Below are 17,469 nucleotides of genomic sequence, written 5' to 3' on the forward strand. Positions count from 1 at the left end.
CAGTATTAATCCTAACCCTTTAGTATATCAGTATTAATCCTAACTCTATAGTATATCAGTATTAATCCTCTAACCCTATAGTATATCAGTATTAATCCTCTAACCCTGTAGTATATTTAGTCTAGTATACCAGTATTAATCCTCTAACTCTATAGTATATTTAGTCTAGTATATCAGTATTAATACTCTAACTCTATAGTATATCAGTATTAATCCTCTAACTCTATAGTATATCAGTATTAATCCTCTAACCCTATAGTATATTTAGTCTAGTATATCAGTATTAATCCTAACTCTATAGTATATCAGTATTAATCCTAACCCTATAGTATATCAGTATTAATCCTAACTCTATACTATATCAGTATTAATCCTAACCCTATAGTATATCAGTATTAATCCTAACCCTATAGTATATCAGTATTAATACTCTAACTCTATAGTATATCAGTATTAATCCTCTAACTCTATAGTATATCAGTATTAATCCTAACTCTATAGTATATTTAGTCTAGTATATCAGTATTAATCCTAACCCTATAGTATATCAGTATTAATCCTAACCCTATAGTATATCAGTATTAATCCTAACATTATAGTATATCAGTATTAATCCTAACTCTATAGTATATCAGTATTAATCCTAACCCTATAGTATATCAGTATTAATCCTAACCCTATAGTATATCAGTATTAATCCTCTAACCCTATAGTATATTTAGTCTAGTATATCAGTATTAATCCTAACCCTATAGTATATCAGTATTAATCCTAACCCTATAGTATATCAGTATTAATCCTAACCCTATAGTATATCAGTATTAATCCTCTAACCCTATAGTATATTTAGTCTAGTATATCAGTATTAATCCTCTAACTCTATAGTATATTTAGTCTAGCATATCAGTATTAATCCTAACCCTATAGTATATCAGTATTAATCCTAACCCTATAGTATATCAGTATTAATCCTCTAACCCTATAGTATATTTAGTCTAGTATATCAGTATTAATCCTAACCCTATAGTATATCAGTATTAATCCTCTAACCCTATAGTATATTTAGTCTAGTATATCAGTATTAATCTTAACCCTATAGTATATTTAGTCTAGTATATCAGTATTAATCCTAACCCTATAGTATATCAGTATTAATCCTCTAACCCTATAGTATATTTAGTCTAGTATATCAGTATTAATCCTCTAACCCTATAGTATATTTAGTCTAGTATATCAGTATTAATCCTAACCCTATAGTATATCAGTATTAATCCTCTAACTCTATAGTATATTTAGTCTAGTATATCAGTATTAATCCTCTAACTCTATAGTATATTTAGTCTAGTATATCAGTATTAATCCTCTAACCCTATAGTATATTTAGTCTAGTATATCAGTATTAATCCTAACCCTATAGTATATCATTATTAATCCTCTAACCCTTGAGTATATCAGTATTAATCCTCTAACCCTATAGTATATTTAGTCTAGTATATCAGTATTAATCCTAACCCTATAGTATATCAGTATTAATCCTAACTCTATAGTATATCAGTATTAATCCTCTAACTATAGTATATTTAGTCTAGTATATCAGTATTAATCCTCTAACCCTATAGTATATTTAGTCTAGTATATCAGTATTAATCCTAACCCTATAGTATATCAGTATTAATCCTCTAACTATAGTATATTTAGTCTAGTATATCAGTATTAATCCTCTAACCCTATAGTATATCAGTATTAATCCTAACCCTATAGTATATCAGTATTAATCCTAACCCCATAGTATATCAGTATTAATCCTAACGCTATAGTATATCAGTATTAATCCTAACCCTAAACCTTCTATCTCCATGTAGTTTCTCCCAGTTCCATGGGCTGGTGACCCACTATAAAATCGGGGCTCTGTGTATGAATGTCATGGAACACGAACTGAAGAGATACGACCTCTGGCAGGACGAACTGCAGAAGAAGACCAGGACATATATCCTTCACTTCAGGCTCTGGGTCTGGGTTAGTGTCTGGGTTAGTGTCTAGGTTTAGGGTCTGGGTTAGGGTCTGGGTTAGTGTCTGGGTTAGTGTCTGGGTTAGTGTCTGGGTTAGTGTCTAGGTTTAGGGTCTGGGTTAGTGTCTGGGTAAGGGTCTGGGTTAGGGTTTATGGTCTGGGTTAGAGTCTGGGTTAGTGTCTGGGTTAGGGTCTGGGTTAGGGTCTGGGTTAGGGTTTATGGTCTCGGTTAGTGTCTGGGTTAGGGTTTATGGTCTGGGTTAGGGTCAGGGTTAGTGTCTGGGTTAGTGTCTGGGTTAGGGTCTGGGTTAGTGTCTGGGTTAGGGTTTATGGTCTGGGTTAGTGTCTGGGTTAGGGTTTATGGTCTGGGTCAGGGTTAGTGTCTGGGTTAGGATTAGGGTCTGGGTTAGGTTCTGGGTTAGGGTTAATGTCTGGGTTAGGGTTAATGATCTGGGTCTGGGTTAGGTTCTGGGTTAGGTTCTGGGTTAGGGTTAGTGTCTGGGTTGGGTTAGCGTTAGGTTCTGGGTTAGGATTAGAGTCTGGGTTAGGTTCTGGGTTAGGGTCTGGGTTAGGATTAGGGTCTGAGTTAGTGGCTGGGTCTGGGTTAGGGTTTATTTTCCGGGTTAGGGTTCATGGTCTGGGTCTATGGCCTGGGTCTGGATTAGGGTTTATGGTCTGGGTTAGGGTTTATGGTCTCGGTCTGAGTTAGGGTTTATGGTCTCGGTCTGAGTTAGGGTTTATGGTCTCGGTCTGAGTTAGGGTTTATGGTCTCGGTCTGAGTTAGGGTTTATGGTCTCGGTCTGAGTTAGGGTTTATGGTCTCGGTCTGAGTTAGGGTTTATGGTCTCGGTCTGAGTTAGGGTTTATGGCCTTGGTCTGAGTTAGGGTTTATGGTCTGGGTTAGTGTCTGGGTTAGGGTCTGGGTTAGGGTCTGGGTTAGTGTCTGGGTTAGGGTCTGGGTTAGGGTTTATGGTCTGGGTTAGTGTCTGGGTTAGGGTCTGGGTTAGGGTTTATGGTCTCGGTTAGGGTCTGGGTTAGGGTTTATGGTCTGGGTTAGGGTCAGGGTTAGTGTCTGGGTTAGTGTCTGGGTTAGTGTCTGGGTTAGTGTCTGGGTTAGGGTTTATGGTCTGGGTTAGTGTCTGAGTTAGGGTTAGGTTCTGGGTTAGGATTAGGGTCTGGGTTAGGTTCTGGGTTAGGGTTCATATCTGGGTTAGGGTTAATGGTCTGGGTCTGGGTTAGGTTCTGGGTTAGGTTCTGGGTTAGGGTTAGTGTCTGGGTTGGGTTAGCGTTAGGTTCTGGGTTAGGATTAGAGTCTGGGTTAGGTTCTGGGTTAGGGTCTGGGTTAGGATTAGGGTCTGAGTTAGTGGCTGGGTCTGGGTTAGGTTCTGGGTTAGGGTTAGTGTCTGGGTTTGGGTCTGGGTTAGGGTTTATGGTCTGGGTCTGGGTTTATGGTCTGGGTTAGGGTTAATGGTCTGGGTTAAGGTTAGGGTCTGGGTTAGGGTTAATGGTCTGGGTTAGGGTTTATGGTCTGGGTTAGGGTCTAGGTTAGTGTCTGGGTCTGGGTTAGGTTCTGGATTAGGATTAGGGTCTGGGTTAGGGTTAGTGTCTGGTTCTGGGTTAGGGTCTGGGTTAGGGTTTATTTTCCGGGTTAGGGTTTATGGTCTGGGTCTATGGCCTGGGTCTGGATTAGGGTTTATGGTCTGGGTTAGGGTTTATGGTCTCGGTCTGAGTTAGAGTTTATGGTCTTGGTCTGAGTTCGGGTCTGGATTAGGAATTATGGTCTGAGTTAGGGTTTGTGGTCTGGGTCTGAGTTAGGGTTTATGGTCTCGGTCTGGATTAGGATTTATGTTCTGGGTTAGGGATTATGGTCTGGGTTAGGGTTTATGGTCTGGGTTAGTGTCTGGGTTAGGGTTTATGGTCTGGGTTAGGGTTTATGGTCTGGGTTAGGGTTTATGGTCTGGGTTAGGGTTTATGGTCTGGGTTAGGGTTTATGGTCTGGGTTAGGGTTTATGGTCTGGGTTAGGGTTTATGGTCTGGGTTAGGGTTTATGGTCTGGGTTAGGGTTTATGGTCTGGGTTAGGGTTTATGGTCTGGGTTAGGGTTTATGGTCTAGGTTAGGGTTTATGGTCTGGGTTTATGGTCTGGGTTAGGGTTTATGGTCTGGGTTAGGGTTTATCAAATCAAATCAAATCAAATCAAATTTATTTATATAGCCCTTCGTACATCAGCTGATATCTCAAAGTGCTGTACAGAAACCCAGCCTAAAACCCCAAACAGCAAGCAATGCAGGTGGAGAAGCACGGTGGCTAGGAAAAACTCCCTAGAAAGGCCAATACCTAGGAAGAAACCTAGAGAGGAACCAGGCTATGTGGGGTGGCCAGTCCTCTTCTGGCTGTGCCGGGTGGAGATTATAACAGAACATGGTCAAGATGTTCAATGTTCATAAATGACCAGCATGGTCGAATAATAATAAGGCAGAACAGTTGAAACTAGAGCAGCAGCACAGTCAGGTGGAAGTTGAAACTGGAGCAGCAGCATGGCCAGGTAGACTGGGGACAGCAAGGAGTCATCATGTCAGGTAGTCCTGGGGCATGGTCCTAGGGCTCAGGTCAGTTGAAACTGGAACAGCAGCATGGCCAGGTGGACTGGGGACAGCAAGGAGTCATCATGTCAGGTAGTCCTGGGGCATGGTCCTAGGGCTCAGGTCCTCCGAGAGAGAGAAAGAAAGAGAGAAGGAGAGAATTAGAGAACGCACACTTAGATTCACACAGGACACCGAATAGGACAGGAGAAGTACTCCAGATATAACAAACTGACCCCAGCCCCCCGACACATAAACTACTGCAGCATAAATACTGGAGGCTGAGACAGGAGGGGTCAGGAGACACTGTGGCCCCATCCGAGGACACCCCCGGACAGGGCCAAACAGGAAGGATATAACCCCACCCACTTTGCCAAAGCACAGCCCCCACACCACTAGAGGGATATCTTCAACCACCAACTTACCATCCTGAGACAAGGCTGAGTATAGCCCACAAAGATCTCCGCCACGGCACAACCCAAGGGGGGGGGGGGGGGGCCAACCCAGACAGGATGACCACAACAGTGAATCAACCCACTCAGGTTTATGGTCTGGGTTAGGGTTTATGGTCTGGGTTAGGGTTAGAAGATTTATATCCTCTGCAGGGCTGTTCAGTGTCAGTTCTCTGCTTTTTGTTTCTACCTGGTAGTTAATTCCACTCACCTGGTGTCCCAGGTCTGAATCTGTCCCTGATTAGGAGAGGATGAGAACCAGAAGTGTTTAGTACTGACATTGAACACCCCTGCACAGGTTTTCTAAGCGATGAACCCATCCATTCCCTACAACAAATGTTTTCTATGTGATGAGAACGTCTGCTGTGGGAAATGAATGGATGCTGATCCAATGGTGTGTCAGTTCCCCATGTACCCCCGTTTCTGTTGCGGTCAGTCTGTCAATCAGAACCCTTCCTTGACTGTAACTACGTGAAGACGACCCTGACAACCAGGCCTTGAGGAAGGAACATGAGAAGGCCTTTAAGAAGTACCAGGGACTACTGGTGAAACAGGAGCAGCTGCTGAGAGGTACCAGTATAACCCTTAACCCCACAGTCTAACCCCTAACCCCACAGTATAACCCCTAACCCCAGGATAACCCCTAACCCCAGGATAATCCCTAAACCCAGTCTAACCCCTAACCCCACAGTCTAACCCCTAACCCCACAGTATAACCCCTAACCCCACAGTATAACCCCTAACCCCACAGTATAACCCTTAACCCCACAGTCTAACCCCTAACCCCACAGTCTAACCCCTAACCCCAGTATAATCCCTAAACCCAGTCTAACCCCTAACCCCACAGTATAACCCCTAACCCCACAGTCTAACCCCTAACCCCACAGTCTAACCCCACAGTATAACCCCTAACCCCACAGTATAACCCCACAGTCTAACCCCTAACCCCACAGTCTAACCCCTAACCCCACAGTCTAACCCCTAACCCCACAGTCTAACCCCTAACCCCACAGTCTAACCCCTAACCCCACAGTATAACCCCACAGTATAACCCCTAACCCCAGTATAATCCCTAAACCCAGTCTAACCCCTAACCCCACAGTCTAACCCCTAACCCCACAGTCTAACCCCTAACCCCACAGTCTAACCCCTAACCCCACAGTCTAACCCCTAACCCCACAGTCTAACCCCTAACCCCACAGTCTAACCCCTAACCCCACAGTATAACCCCACAGTATAACCCCTAACCCCAGTCTAACCCCTAACCCCACAGTCTAACCCCTAACCCCACAGTCTAACCCCTAACCCCACAGTCTAACCCCTAACCCCACAGTCTAACCCCTAACCCCACAGTCTAACCCCTAACCCCATAGTCTAACCCCTAACGCCACAGTCTAACCCCTAACCCCACAGTCTAACCCCTAACCCCACAGTCTAACCCCTAACCCCACAGTCTAACCCCTAACCCCACAGTCTAACCCCTAACCCCACAGTATAACCCCACAGTATAACCCCTAACCCCAGTATAACCCTTAAACCCACAGTCTAACTCCTAACCCCACAGTATAACCCCTAACCCCACAGTCTAACCCCACAGTATAATCCCTAACCCCACAGCATAACCCCACAGTCTAACCCCTAACCCCAGTATAACCCCCAACCCCAGTCTAACCCCTAACCCCACAGTCTAACCCCTAACGCCACAGTCTAACCCCTAACCCCACAGTATAACCCCTAATCCCACAATATAACTCCTAACCCCAGTCTAACCCCTAACCCACAGTCTAACTCCTAACCCCAGTCTAACCCCTAACCCCACAATATAACTCTTAACCCCAGTCTAACCCCTAACCCCACAGTCTAACCCCTAACCCCACAGTCTAACCCCTAACCCCACAATATAACTCCTAACCCCAGTCTAACCCCTAACCCCACAGTCTAACCCCTAATGCCACAGTCTAACCCCTAACCCCACAGTATAACCCCTAACCCCAGTATAACCCCTAACCCCACAATATAACTCCTAACCCCAGTCTAACCCCTAACCCCACAGTCTAACCCCTAACCCCAGTCTAACCCCTAACCCCACAGTCTAACCCCTAACCCCACAGTCTAACCCCTAACCCCACAGTATAACCCCTAACCCCACAGTCTAACCCCTAACCCCACAGTCTAACCCCTAACCCCACAGTCTAACCCCTAACCCCATAGTCTAACCCCTAACGCCACAGTCTAACCCCTAACCCCACAGTCTAACCCCTAACCCCACAGTCTAACCCCTAACCCCACAGTCTAACCCCTAACCCCACAGTCTAACCCCTAACCCCACAGTATAACCCCACAGTATAACCCCTAACCCCAGTATAACCCTTAAACCCACAGTCTAACTCCTAACCCCACAGTATAACCCCTAACCCCACAGTCTAACCCCACAGTATAATCCCTAACCCCACAGTATAACCCCACAGTCTAACCCCTAACCCCAGTATAACCCCCAACCCCAGTCTAACCCCTAACCCCACAGTCTAACCCCTAACGCCACAGTCTAACCCCTAACCCCACAGTATAACCCCTAATCCCACAATATAACTCCTAACCCCAGTCTAACCCCTAACCCCACAGTCTAACTCCTAACCCAGTCTAACCCCTAACCCCACAATATAACTCTTAACCCCAGTCTAACCCCTAACCCCACAGTCTAACCCCTAACCCCACAGTCTAACCCCTAACCCCACAATATAACTCCTAACCCCAGTCTAACCCCTAACCCCACAGTCTAACCCCTAATGCCACAGTCTAACCCCTAACCCCACAGTATAACCCCTAACCCCAGTATAACCCCTAACCCCACAATATAACTCCTAACCCCAGTCTAACCCCTAACCCCACAGTCTAACCCCTAACCCCAGTCTAACCCCTAACCCCACAGTCTAACCCCTAACCCCACAGTCTAACCCCTAACCCCACAGTCTAACCCCTAACCCCACAGTCTAACCCCTAACCCCACAGTCTAACCCCTAACCCCACAGTCTAACCCCTAACCCCACAGTATAACCCCTAACCCCACAGTCTAACCCCACAGTCTAACCCCACAGTATAACCCCTAACTCCACAGTCTAACCCCACAGTATAACCCCTAACCCCACAGTATAACCCCTAACCCCACAGTATAACCCCTAACCCCACAGTATAACCCCTAACCCCACAGTATAACCCCTAACCCCACAGTAATACCCCTAACCCCACAGTATAACCCCTAACCCCACAGTATAACCCCTAACCCCACAGTATAATCCCTAATCCCACAGTATAACCCCTAACTCCTAATGTACAGAGCTCTGGATAGCTCTGTAAAATGTAATGGATTTGAAATGGAATGCATCTCTGTCCTCCTTCCCTGTGTAGCTGAGTGGGCATTTAGCATCTCTGTCCTCCTTCCCTGAGTGGGCATTTAGCATCTCAGTCCTCCTTCCCTGAGTGGGCATTTAGCATCTCTGTCGTCCTCCCCTGTGTAGCTGAGTGGCATTTAGCATATCTGTCCTCCACTGTGTAGCTGAGTGGGCATTTAGCATCTCTGTCCTCCTTCCCTGTGTAGGTGAATGGGCATTTATCATCTGTCATCCTCCCCTGTGTAGCTGAGTGGGCATTTAGCATCTCTGTCCTCCTTCCCTGAGTGGGCATTTAGCATCTCTGTCGTCCTCCCCTGTGTAGCTGAGTGGCATTTAGCATATCTGTCCTCCACTGTGTAGCTGAGTGGGCATTTAGCATCTCTGTCCTCCTTCCCTGTGTAGGTGAATGGGCATTTATCATCTGTCATCCTCCCCTGTGTAGCTGAGTGGGCATTTAGCATCTCAGTCCTCCTTCCCTGAGTGGGCATTTAGCATCTCTGTCCTCCTTCCCTGAGTGGGCATTTAGCATCTCTGTCCTCCTTCCCTGTGTAGCTGAGTGGGCATTTAGCATCTCTGTCCTCCTTCCCTGAGTGGGCATTTAGCATCTCTGTCGTCCTCCCCTGTGTAGCTGAGTGGCATTTAGCATATCTGTCCTCCACTGTGTAGCTGAGTGGGCATTTAGCATCTCTGTCCTCCTTCCCTGTGTAGCTGAATGGGCATTTATCATCTGTCATCCTACCCTGTGTAGCTGAGTGGGCATTTAGAATCTCTGTCCTCCTTCCCTGTGTAGCTGAATGGGCATTTAGCATCTCTGTCCTCCTCCCCTGTGTAGCCTAGTGGGCATTTAGCATATCTGTCCTCCACTGTGTAGCTGAGTGGGCATTTAGCATCTCAGTCCTCCTCCCCTGTGTAGCTGAGTGGGCATTTAGCATCTCAGTCCTCCTCCCCTGTGTAGCTGAGTGGGCATTTAGCACCTCAGTCCTCTTCCCCTGTGTAGCTGAGTGGGCATTTAGCACCTCAGTCCTCCTCCCCTGTGTAGCTGAGTGGCCATTTAGCATCTCAGTCCTCCTCCCCTGTGTAGCTGAGTGGGCATTTAGCATCTCAGTCCTCCTCCCCTGTGTAGCTGAGTGGGCATTTAGCACCTCAGTCCTCTTCCCCTGTGTAGCTGAGTGGGCATTTAGCACCTCAGTCCTCCTCCCCTGTGTAGCTGAGTGGGCATTTAGCACCTCAGTCCTCTTCCCCTGTGTAGCTGAGTGGGCATTTAGCACCTCAGTCCTCCTTCCCTGTGTAGCTGAGTGGGCATTTAGCACCTCAGTCCTCCTTCCCTGTGTAGCTGAGTGGCCATTTAGCATCTCAGTCCTCCTTCCCTGTGTAGCTGAGTGGGCATTTAGCATCTCAGTCCTCCTTCCCTGTGTAGCTGAGTGGCCATTTAGCATCTCAGTCCTCCTTCCCTGTGTAGCTGAGTGGGCATTTAGCATCTCTGTCCTCCTTCCCTGTGTAGCTGAGTGGCCATTTAGCATCTCTGTCCTCCTTCCCTGTGTAGCTGAGTGGCCATTTAGCATCTCTGTCCTCCTTCCCTGTGTAGCTGAGTGGCCATTTAGCATCTCAGTCCTCCTTCCCTGTGTAGCTGAGTGGCCATTTAGCATCTCTGTCCTCCTCTCCTCTAGTTGCTCTGTACCTGTTGTTGAACCTGGCTGAGGACACCAGGACAGAGCTGAAGATGAGAAACAAGAACATCGTCCACATGCTGGTGAAGACCCTGGACCGGGAGAACGAGGAACTACTGGTGCTGGTGGTGTCCTTCCTCAAGAAACTCAGCATCTTCCTGGAGAACAAGAACGATATGGTAAGAGAGGGAGTGAGAGAAAGAGAGGAATAAGTGAGGAAGAGGGTAAGAGCAAGGGAAAGGAGAGGAGGGGAGAGTGTATATGGTGGTGGATCAGGAGTAGAGTCAGGGGTCTAGTTTATATGGTGGTGAGTCAGGGGTCTAGTTTATATGGTGGTGAGTCAGGGGTCTAGTTTATATGGTGGTGAGTCAGGGGTCTAGTTTATATGGTGGTGAGTCAGGAGTAGAGTCAGGGGTCTAGTTTATATGGTGGTGAGTCAGGGGTCTAGTTTATATGGTGGTGGATCAGGAGTAGAGTCAGGGGTCTAGTTTATATGGTGGTGAGTCAGGGGTCTAGTTTATATGGTGGTGAGTCAGGGGTCTAGTTTATATGGTGGTGGATCAGGAGTAGAGTCAGGGGTCTAGTTTATATGATGGTGGGTCAGGGGTCTAGTTTATATGGTGGTGGGTCAGGAGTAGAGTCAGGGGTCTAGTTTATATGGTGGTGGATCAGGAGTAGAGTCAGGGGTCTAGTTTATATGGTGGTGAGTCAGGGGTCTAGTTTATATGGTGGTGGATCAGGAGTAGAGTCAGGGGTCTAGTTTATATTGTGGTGAGTCAGGGGTCTAGTTTATATGGTGGTGGATCAGGAGTAGAGTCAGGGGTCTAGTTTATATTGTGGTGAGTCAGGGGTCTAGTTTATATGGTGGTGGGTCAGGAGTAGAGTCAGGGGTCTAGTTTATATGGTGGTGGATCAGGAGTAGAGTCAGGGGTCTAGTTTATATGGTGGTGAGTCAGGGGTCTAGTTTATATGGTGGTGAGTCAGGGGTCTAGTTTATATGGTGGTGGATCAGGAGTAGAGTCAGGGGTCTAGTTTATATGATGGTGGGTCAGGGGTCTAGTTTATATGGTGGTGGGTCAGGAGTAGAGTCAGGGGTCTAGTTTATATGGTGGTGGATCAGGAGTAGAGTCAGGGGTCTAGTTTATATGGTGGTGAGTCAGGGGTCTAGTTTATATGGTGGTGGATCAGGAGTAGAGTCAGGGGTCTAGTTTATATTGTGGTGAGTCAGGGGTCTAGTTTATATGGTGGTGGATCAGGAGTAGAGTCAGGGGTCTAGTTTATATTGTGGTGAGTCAGGGGTCTAGTTTATATGGTGGTGGGTCAGGAGTAGAGTCAGGGGTCTAGTTTATATGGTGGTGGATCAGGAGTAGAGTCAGGGGTCTAGTTTATATGATGGTGGGTCAGGGGTCTAGTTTATATGGTGGTGGGTCAGGAGTAGAGTCAGGGGTCTAGTTTATATGGTGGTGGATCAGGAGTAGAGTCAGGGGTCTAGTTTATATGGTGGTGAGTCAGGGGTCTAGTTTATATGGTGGTGGATCAGGAGTAGAGTCAGGGGTCTAGTTTATATTGTGGTGAGTCAGGGGTCTAGTTTATATGGTGGTGGATCAGGAGTAGAGTCAGGGGTCTAGTTTATATGGTGGTGAGTCAGGGGTCTAGTTTATATGGTGGTGGATCAGGAGTAGAGTCAGGGGTCTAGTTTATATTGTGGTGAGTCAGGGGTCTAGTTTATATGGTGGTGGATCAGGAGTAGAGTCAGGGGTCTAGTTTATATTGTGGTGAGTCAGGGGTCTAGTTTATATGGTGGTGGGTCAGGAGTAGAGTCAAGGGTCTAGTTTATATGGTGGTGGATCAGGAGTAGAGTCGGGGGTCTAGTTTATATGGTGGTGAGTCAGGGGTCTAGTTTATATGGTGGTGGGTCAGGAGTAGAGTCAGGGGTCTAGTTTATATGGTGGTGGGTCAGGAGTAGAGTCAGGGGTCTAGTTTATATGGTGGTGAGTCAGGGGTCTAGTTTATATGGTGGTGAGTCAGGGGTCTAGTTTATATGGTGGTGAGTCAGGGGTCTAGTTTATATGGTGGTGAGTCAGGGGTCTAATTTATATGGTGGTGGACCAGGAGTAGAGTCAGGGGTCTAGTTTATATGGTGGTGAGTCAGGGGTCTAGTTTATATGGTGGTGGGTCAGGAGTAGAGTCAGGGGTCTAGTTTATATGGTGGTGGGTCAGGAGTAGAGTCAGGGGTCTAGTTTATATGGTGGTGAGTCAGGGGTCTAGTTTATATGGTGGTGAGTCAGGGGTCTAGTTTATATGGTGGTGAGTCAGGGGTCTAGTTTATATGGTGGTGAGTCAGGGGTCTAGTTTATATGGTGGTGAGTCAGGGGTCTAGTTATATGGTGGTGAGTCAGGGGTCTAGTTTATATGGTGGTGAGTCAGGGGTCTAGTTTATATGGTGGTGGGTCAGGGGTCTAGTTTATATGGTGGTGGGTCAGGGGTCTAGTTTATATGGTGGTGAGTCAGGGGTCTAGTTTATATGGTGGTGAGTCAGGGGTCTAGTTTATATGGTGGTGAGTCAGGGGTCTAGTTTATATGGTGGTGGGTCAGGGGTCTAGTTTATATGGTGGTGAGTCAGGAGTCTAGTTTATATGGTGGTGAGTCAGGAGTAGAGTCAGGGGTCTAGTTTATATGGTGGTGAGTCAGGGGTCTAGTTTATATGGTGGTGGATCAGGAGTAGAGTCAGGGGTCTAGTTTATATGGTGGTGAGTCAGGGTCTAGTTTATATGGTGGTGGATCAGGAGTAGAGTCAGGGGTCTAGTTTATATTGTGGTGAGTCAGGGGTCTAGTTTATATGGTGGTGGATCAGGAGTAGAGTCAGGGGTCTAGTTTATATGGTGGTGAGTCAGGGGTCTAGTTTATATGGTGGTGGATCAGGAGTAGAGTCAGGGGTCTAGTTTATATTGTGGTGAGTCAGGGGTCTAGTTTATATGGTGGTGGATCAGGAAGTAGAGTCAGGGGTCTAGTTTATATTGTGGTGAGTCAGGGGTCTAGTTTATATGGTGGTGGGTCAGGAGTAGAGTCAAGGGTCTAGTTTATATGGTGGTGGATCAGGAGTAGAGTCGGGGGTCTAGTTTATATGGTGGTGAGTCAGGGGTCTAGTTTATATGGTGGTGGGTCAGGAGTAGAGTCAGGGGTCTAGTTTATATGGTGGTGGGTCAGGAGTAGAGTCAGGGGTCTAGTTTATATGGTGGTGAGTCAGGGGTCTAGTTTATATGGTGGTGAGTCAGGGGTCTAGTTTATATGGTGGTGAGTCAGGGGTCTAATTTATATGGTGGTGGATCAGGAGTAGAGTCAGGGGTCTAGTTTATATGGTGGTGAGTCAGGGGTCTAGTTTATATGGTGGTGGGTCAGGAGTAGAGTCAGGGGTCTAGTTTATATGGTGGTGGGTCAGGAGTAGAGTCAGGGGTCTAGTTTATATGGTGGTGAGTCAGGGGTCTAGTTTATATGGTGGTGAGTCAGGGGTCTAGTTTATATGGTGGTGAGTCAGGGGTCTAGTTTATATGGTGGTGAGTCAGGGGTCTAGTTTATATGGTGGTGGATCAGGAGTAGAGTCAGGGGTCTAGTTTATATGATGGTGGGTCAGGGGTCTAGTTTATATGGTGGTGGGTCAGGAGTAGAGTCAGGGGTCTAGTTTATATGGTGGTGGATCAGGAGTAGAGTCAGGGGTCTAGTTTATATGGTGGTGAGTCAGGGGTCTAGTTTATATGGTGGTGGATCAGGAGTAGAGTCAGGGGTCTAGTTTATATTGTGGTGAGTCAGGGGTCTAGTTTATATGGTGGTGGATCAGGAGTAGAGTCAGGGGTCTAGTTTATATTGTGGTGAGTCAGGGGTCTAGTTTATATGGTGGTGGGTCAGGAGTAGAGTCAGGGGTCTAGTTTATATGGTGGTGGATCAGGAGTAGAGTCAGGGGTCTAGTTTATATGGTGGTGAGTCAGGGGTCTAGTTTATATGGTGGTGAGTCAGGGGTCTAGTTTATATGGTGGTGGATCAGGAGTAGAGTCAGGGGTCTAGTTTATATGATGGTGGGTCAGGGGTCTAGTTTATATGGTGGTGGGTCAGGAGTAGAGTCAGGGGTCTAGTTTATATGGTGGTGGATCAGGAGTAGAGTCAGGGGTCTAGTTTATATGGTGGTGAGTCAGGGGTCTAGTTTATATGGTGGTGGATCAGGAGTAGAGTCAGGGGTCTAGTTTATATTGTGGTGAGTCAGGGGTCTAGTTTATATGGTGGTGGATCAGGAGTAGAGTCAGGGGTCTAGTTTATATTGTGGTGAGTCAGGGGTCTAGTTTATATGGTGGTGGGTCAGGAGTAGAGTCAGGGGTCTAGTTTATATGGTGGTGGATCAGGAGTAGAGTCAGGGGTCTAGTTTATATGATGGTGGGTCAGGGGTCTAGTTTATATGGTGGTGGGTCAGGAGTAGAGTCAGGGGTCTAGTTTATATGGTGGTGGATCAGGAGTAGAGTCAGGGGTCTAGTTTATATTGTGGTGAGTCAGGGGTCTAGTTTATATGGTGGTGGATCAGGAGTAGAGTCAGGGGTCTAGTTTATATTGTGGTGAGTCAGGGGTCTAGTTTATATGGTGGTGGGTCAGGAGTAGAGTCAAGGGTCTAGTTTATATGGTGGTGGATCAGGAGTAGAGTCGGGGGTCTAGTTTATATGGTGGTGAGTCAGGGGTCTAGTTTATATGGTGGTGGGTCAGGAGTAGAGTCAGGGGTCTAGTTTATATGGTGGTGGGTCAGGAGTAGAGTCAGGGGTCTAGTTTATATGGTGGTGAGTCAGGGGTCTAGTTTATATGGTGGTGAGTCAGGGGTCTAGTTTATATGGTGGTGAGTCAGGGGTCTAGTTTATATGGTGGTGAGTCAGGGGTCTAATTTATATGGTGGTGGACCAGGAGTAGAGTCAGGGGTCTAGTTTATATGGTGGTGAGTCAGGGGGTCTAGTTTATATGGTGGTGGGTCAGGAGTAGAGTCAGGGGTCTAGTTTATATGGTGGTGGGTCAGGAGTAGAGTCAGGGGTCTAGTTTATATGGTGGTGAGTCAGGGGTCTAGTTTATATGGTGGTGAGTCAGGGGTCTAGTTTATATGGTGGTGAGTCAGGGGTCTAGTTTATATGGTGGTGAGTCAGGGGTCTAGTTTATATGGTGGTGAGTCAGGGGTCTAGTTTATATGGTGGTGAGTCAGGGGTCTAGTTTATATGGTGGTGAGTCAGGGGTCTAGTTTATATGGTGGTGGGTCAGGGGTCTAGTTTATATGGTGGTGGGTCAGGGGTCTAGTTTATATGGTGGTGAGTCAGGGGTCTAGTTTATATGGTGGTGAGTCAGGGGTCTAGTTTATATGGTGGTGAGTCAGGGGTCTAGTTTATATGGTGGTGGGTCAGGGGTCTAGTTTATATGGTGGTGAGTCAGGAGTCTAGTTTATATGGTGGTGAGTCAGGAGTAGAGTCAGGGGTCTAGTTTATATGGTGGTGAGTCAGGGGTCTAGTTTATATGGTGGTGGATCAGGAGTAGAGTCAGGGGTCTAGTTTATATGGTGGTGAGTCAGGGGTCTAGTTTATATGGTGGTGGATCAGGAGTAGAGTCAGGGGTCTAGTTTATATTGTGGTGAGTCAGGGGTCTAGTTTATATGGTGGTGGATCAGGAGTAGAGTCAGGGGTCTAGTTTATATGGTGGTGAGTCAGGGGTCTAGTTTATATGGTGGTGGATCAGGAGTAGAGTCAGGGGTCTAGTTTATATTGTGGTGAGTCAGGGGTCTAGTTTATATGGTGGTGGATCAGGAGTAGAGTCAGGGGTCTAGTTTATATTGTGGTGAGTCAGGGGTCTAGTTTATATGGTGGTGGGTCAGGAGTAGAGTCAAGGGTCTAGTTTATATGGTGGTGGATCAGGAGTAGAGTCGGGGGTCTAGTTTATATGGTGGTGAGTCAGGGGTCTAGTTTATATGGTGGTGGGTCAGGAGTAGAGTCAGGGGTCTAGTTTATATGGTGGTGGGTCAGGAGTAGAGTCAGGGGTCTAGTTTATATGGTGGTGAGTCAGGGGTCTAGTTTATATGGTGGTGAGTCAGGGGTCTAGTTTATATGGTGGTGAGTCAGGGGTCTAGTTTATATGGTGGTGAGTCAGGGGTCTAATTTATATGGTGGTGGATCAGGAGTAGAGTCAGGGGTCTAGTTTATATGGTGGTGAGTCAGGGGTCTAGTTTATATGGTGGTGGGTCAGGAGTAGAGTCAGGGGTCTAGTTTATATGGTGGTGGGTCAGGAGTAGAGTCAGGGGTCTAGTTTATATGGTGGTGAGTCAGGGGGTCTAGTTTATATGGTGGTGAGTCAGGGGTCTAGTTTATATGGTGGTGAGTCAGGGGTCTAGTTTATATGGTGGTGAGTCAGGGGTCTAGTTTATATGGTGGTGAGTCAGGGGTCTAGTTTATATGGTGGTGAGTCAGGGGTCTAGTTTATATGGTGGTGAGTCAGGGGTCTAGTTTATATGGTGGTGAGTCAGGGGTCTAGTTTATATGGTGGTGGGTCAGGGGTCTAGTTTATATGGTGGTGGGTCAGGGGTCTAGTTTATATGGTGGTGAGTCAGGGGTCTAGTTTATATGGTGGTGAGTCAGGGGTCTAGTTTATATGGTGGTGAGTCAGGGGTCTAGTTTATATGGTGGTGGGTCAGGGGTCTAGTTTATATGGTGGTGAGTCAGGAGTCTAGTTTATATGGTGGTGAGTCAGGAGTAGAGTCAGGGGTCTAGTTTATATGGTGGTGAGTCAGGGGTCTAGTTTATATGGTGGTGGATCAGGAGTAGAGTCAGGGGTCTAGTTTATATGGTGGTGAGTCAGGGGTCTAGTTTATATGGTGGTGGATCAGGAGTAGAGTCAGGGGTCTAGTTTATATTGTGGTGAGTCAGGGGTCTAGTTTATATGGTGGTGGATCAGGAGTAGAGTCAGGGGTCTAGTTTATATGGTGGTGAGTCAGGGGTCTAGTTTATATGGTGGTGGATCAGGAGTAGAGTCAGGGGTCTAGTTTATATTGTGGTGAGTCAGGGGTCTAGTTTATATGGTGGTGGATCAGGAGTAGAGTCAGGGGTCTAGTTTATATTGTGGTGAGTCAGGGGTCTAGTTTATATGGTGGTGGGTCAGGAGTAGAGTCAAGGGTCTAGTTTATATGGTGGTGGATCAGGAGTAGAGTCGGGGGTCTAGTTTATATGGTGGTGAGTCAGGGGTCTAGTTTATATGGTGGTGGGTCAGGAGTAGAGTCAGGGGTCTAGTTTATATGGTGGTGGGTCAGGAGTAGAGTCAGGGGTCTAGTTTATATGGTGGTGAGTCAGGGGTCTAGTTTATATGGTGGTGAG

At 46.8% G+C, this 17,469-nt stretch overlaps 1 protein-coding gene across 2 annotated transcripts in view; it reads left to right on the forward strand.

The window, feature by feature from the left end:
• Positions 1 to 17,469, forward strand: part of LOC109882230 (kinesin-associated protein 3) — a 78,519-nt gene that overhangs the window by 10,651 nt on the left and 50,399 nt on the right. For both annotated transcript variants that reach the window (XM_031809906.1, XM_031809907.1), the window contains exons 7-9: positions 1,863 to 1,987; positions 5,512 to 5,610; positions 10,097 to 10,275. In XM_031809906.1, coding sequence (XP_031665766.1) covers positions 1,863 to 1,987; positions 5,512 to 5,610; positions 10,097 to 10,275 — 403 coding nt within the window. The remainder of the gene's footprint in view (positions 1 to 1,862; positions 1,988 to 5,511; positions 5,611 to 10,096; positions 10,276 to 17,469) is intronic.

This window comes from Oncorhynchus kisutch, linkage group LG30 (assembly GCF_002021735.2).
Source record: "Oncorhynchus kisutch isolate 150728-3 linkage group LG30, Okis_V2, whole genome shotgun sequence".
Taxonomy (NCBI): Eukaryota; Metazoa; Chordata; class Actinopteri; order Salmoniformes; family Salmonidae; genus Oncorhynchus; species Oncorhynchus kisutch.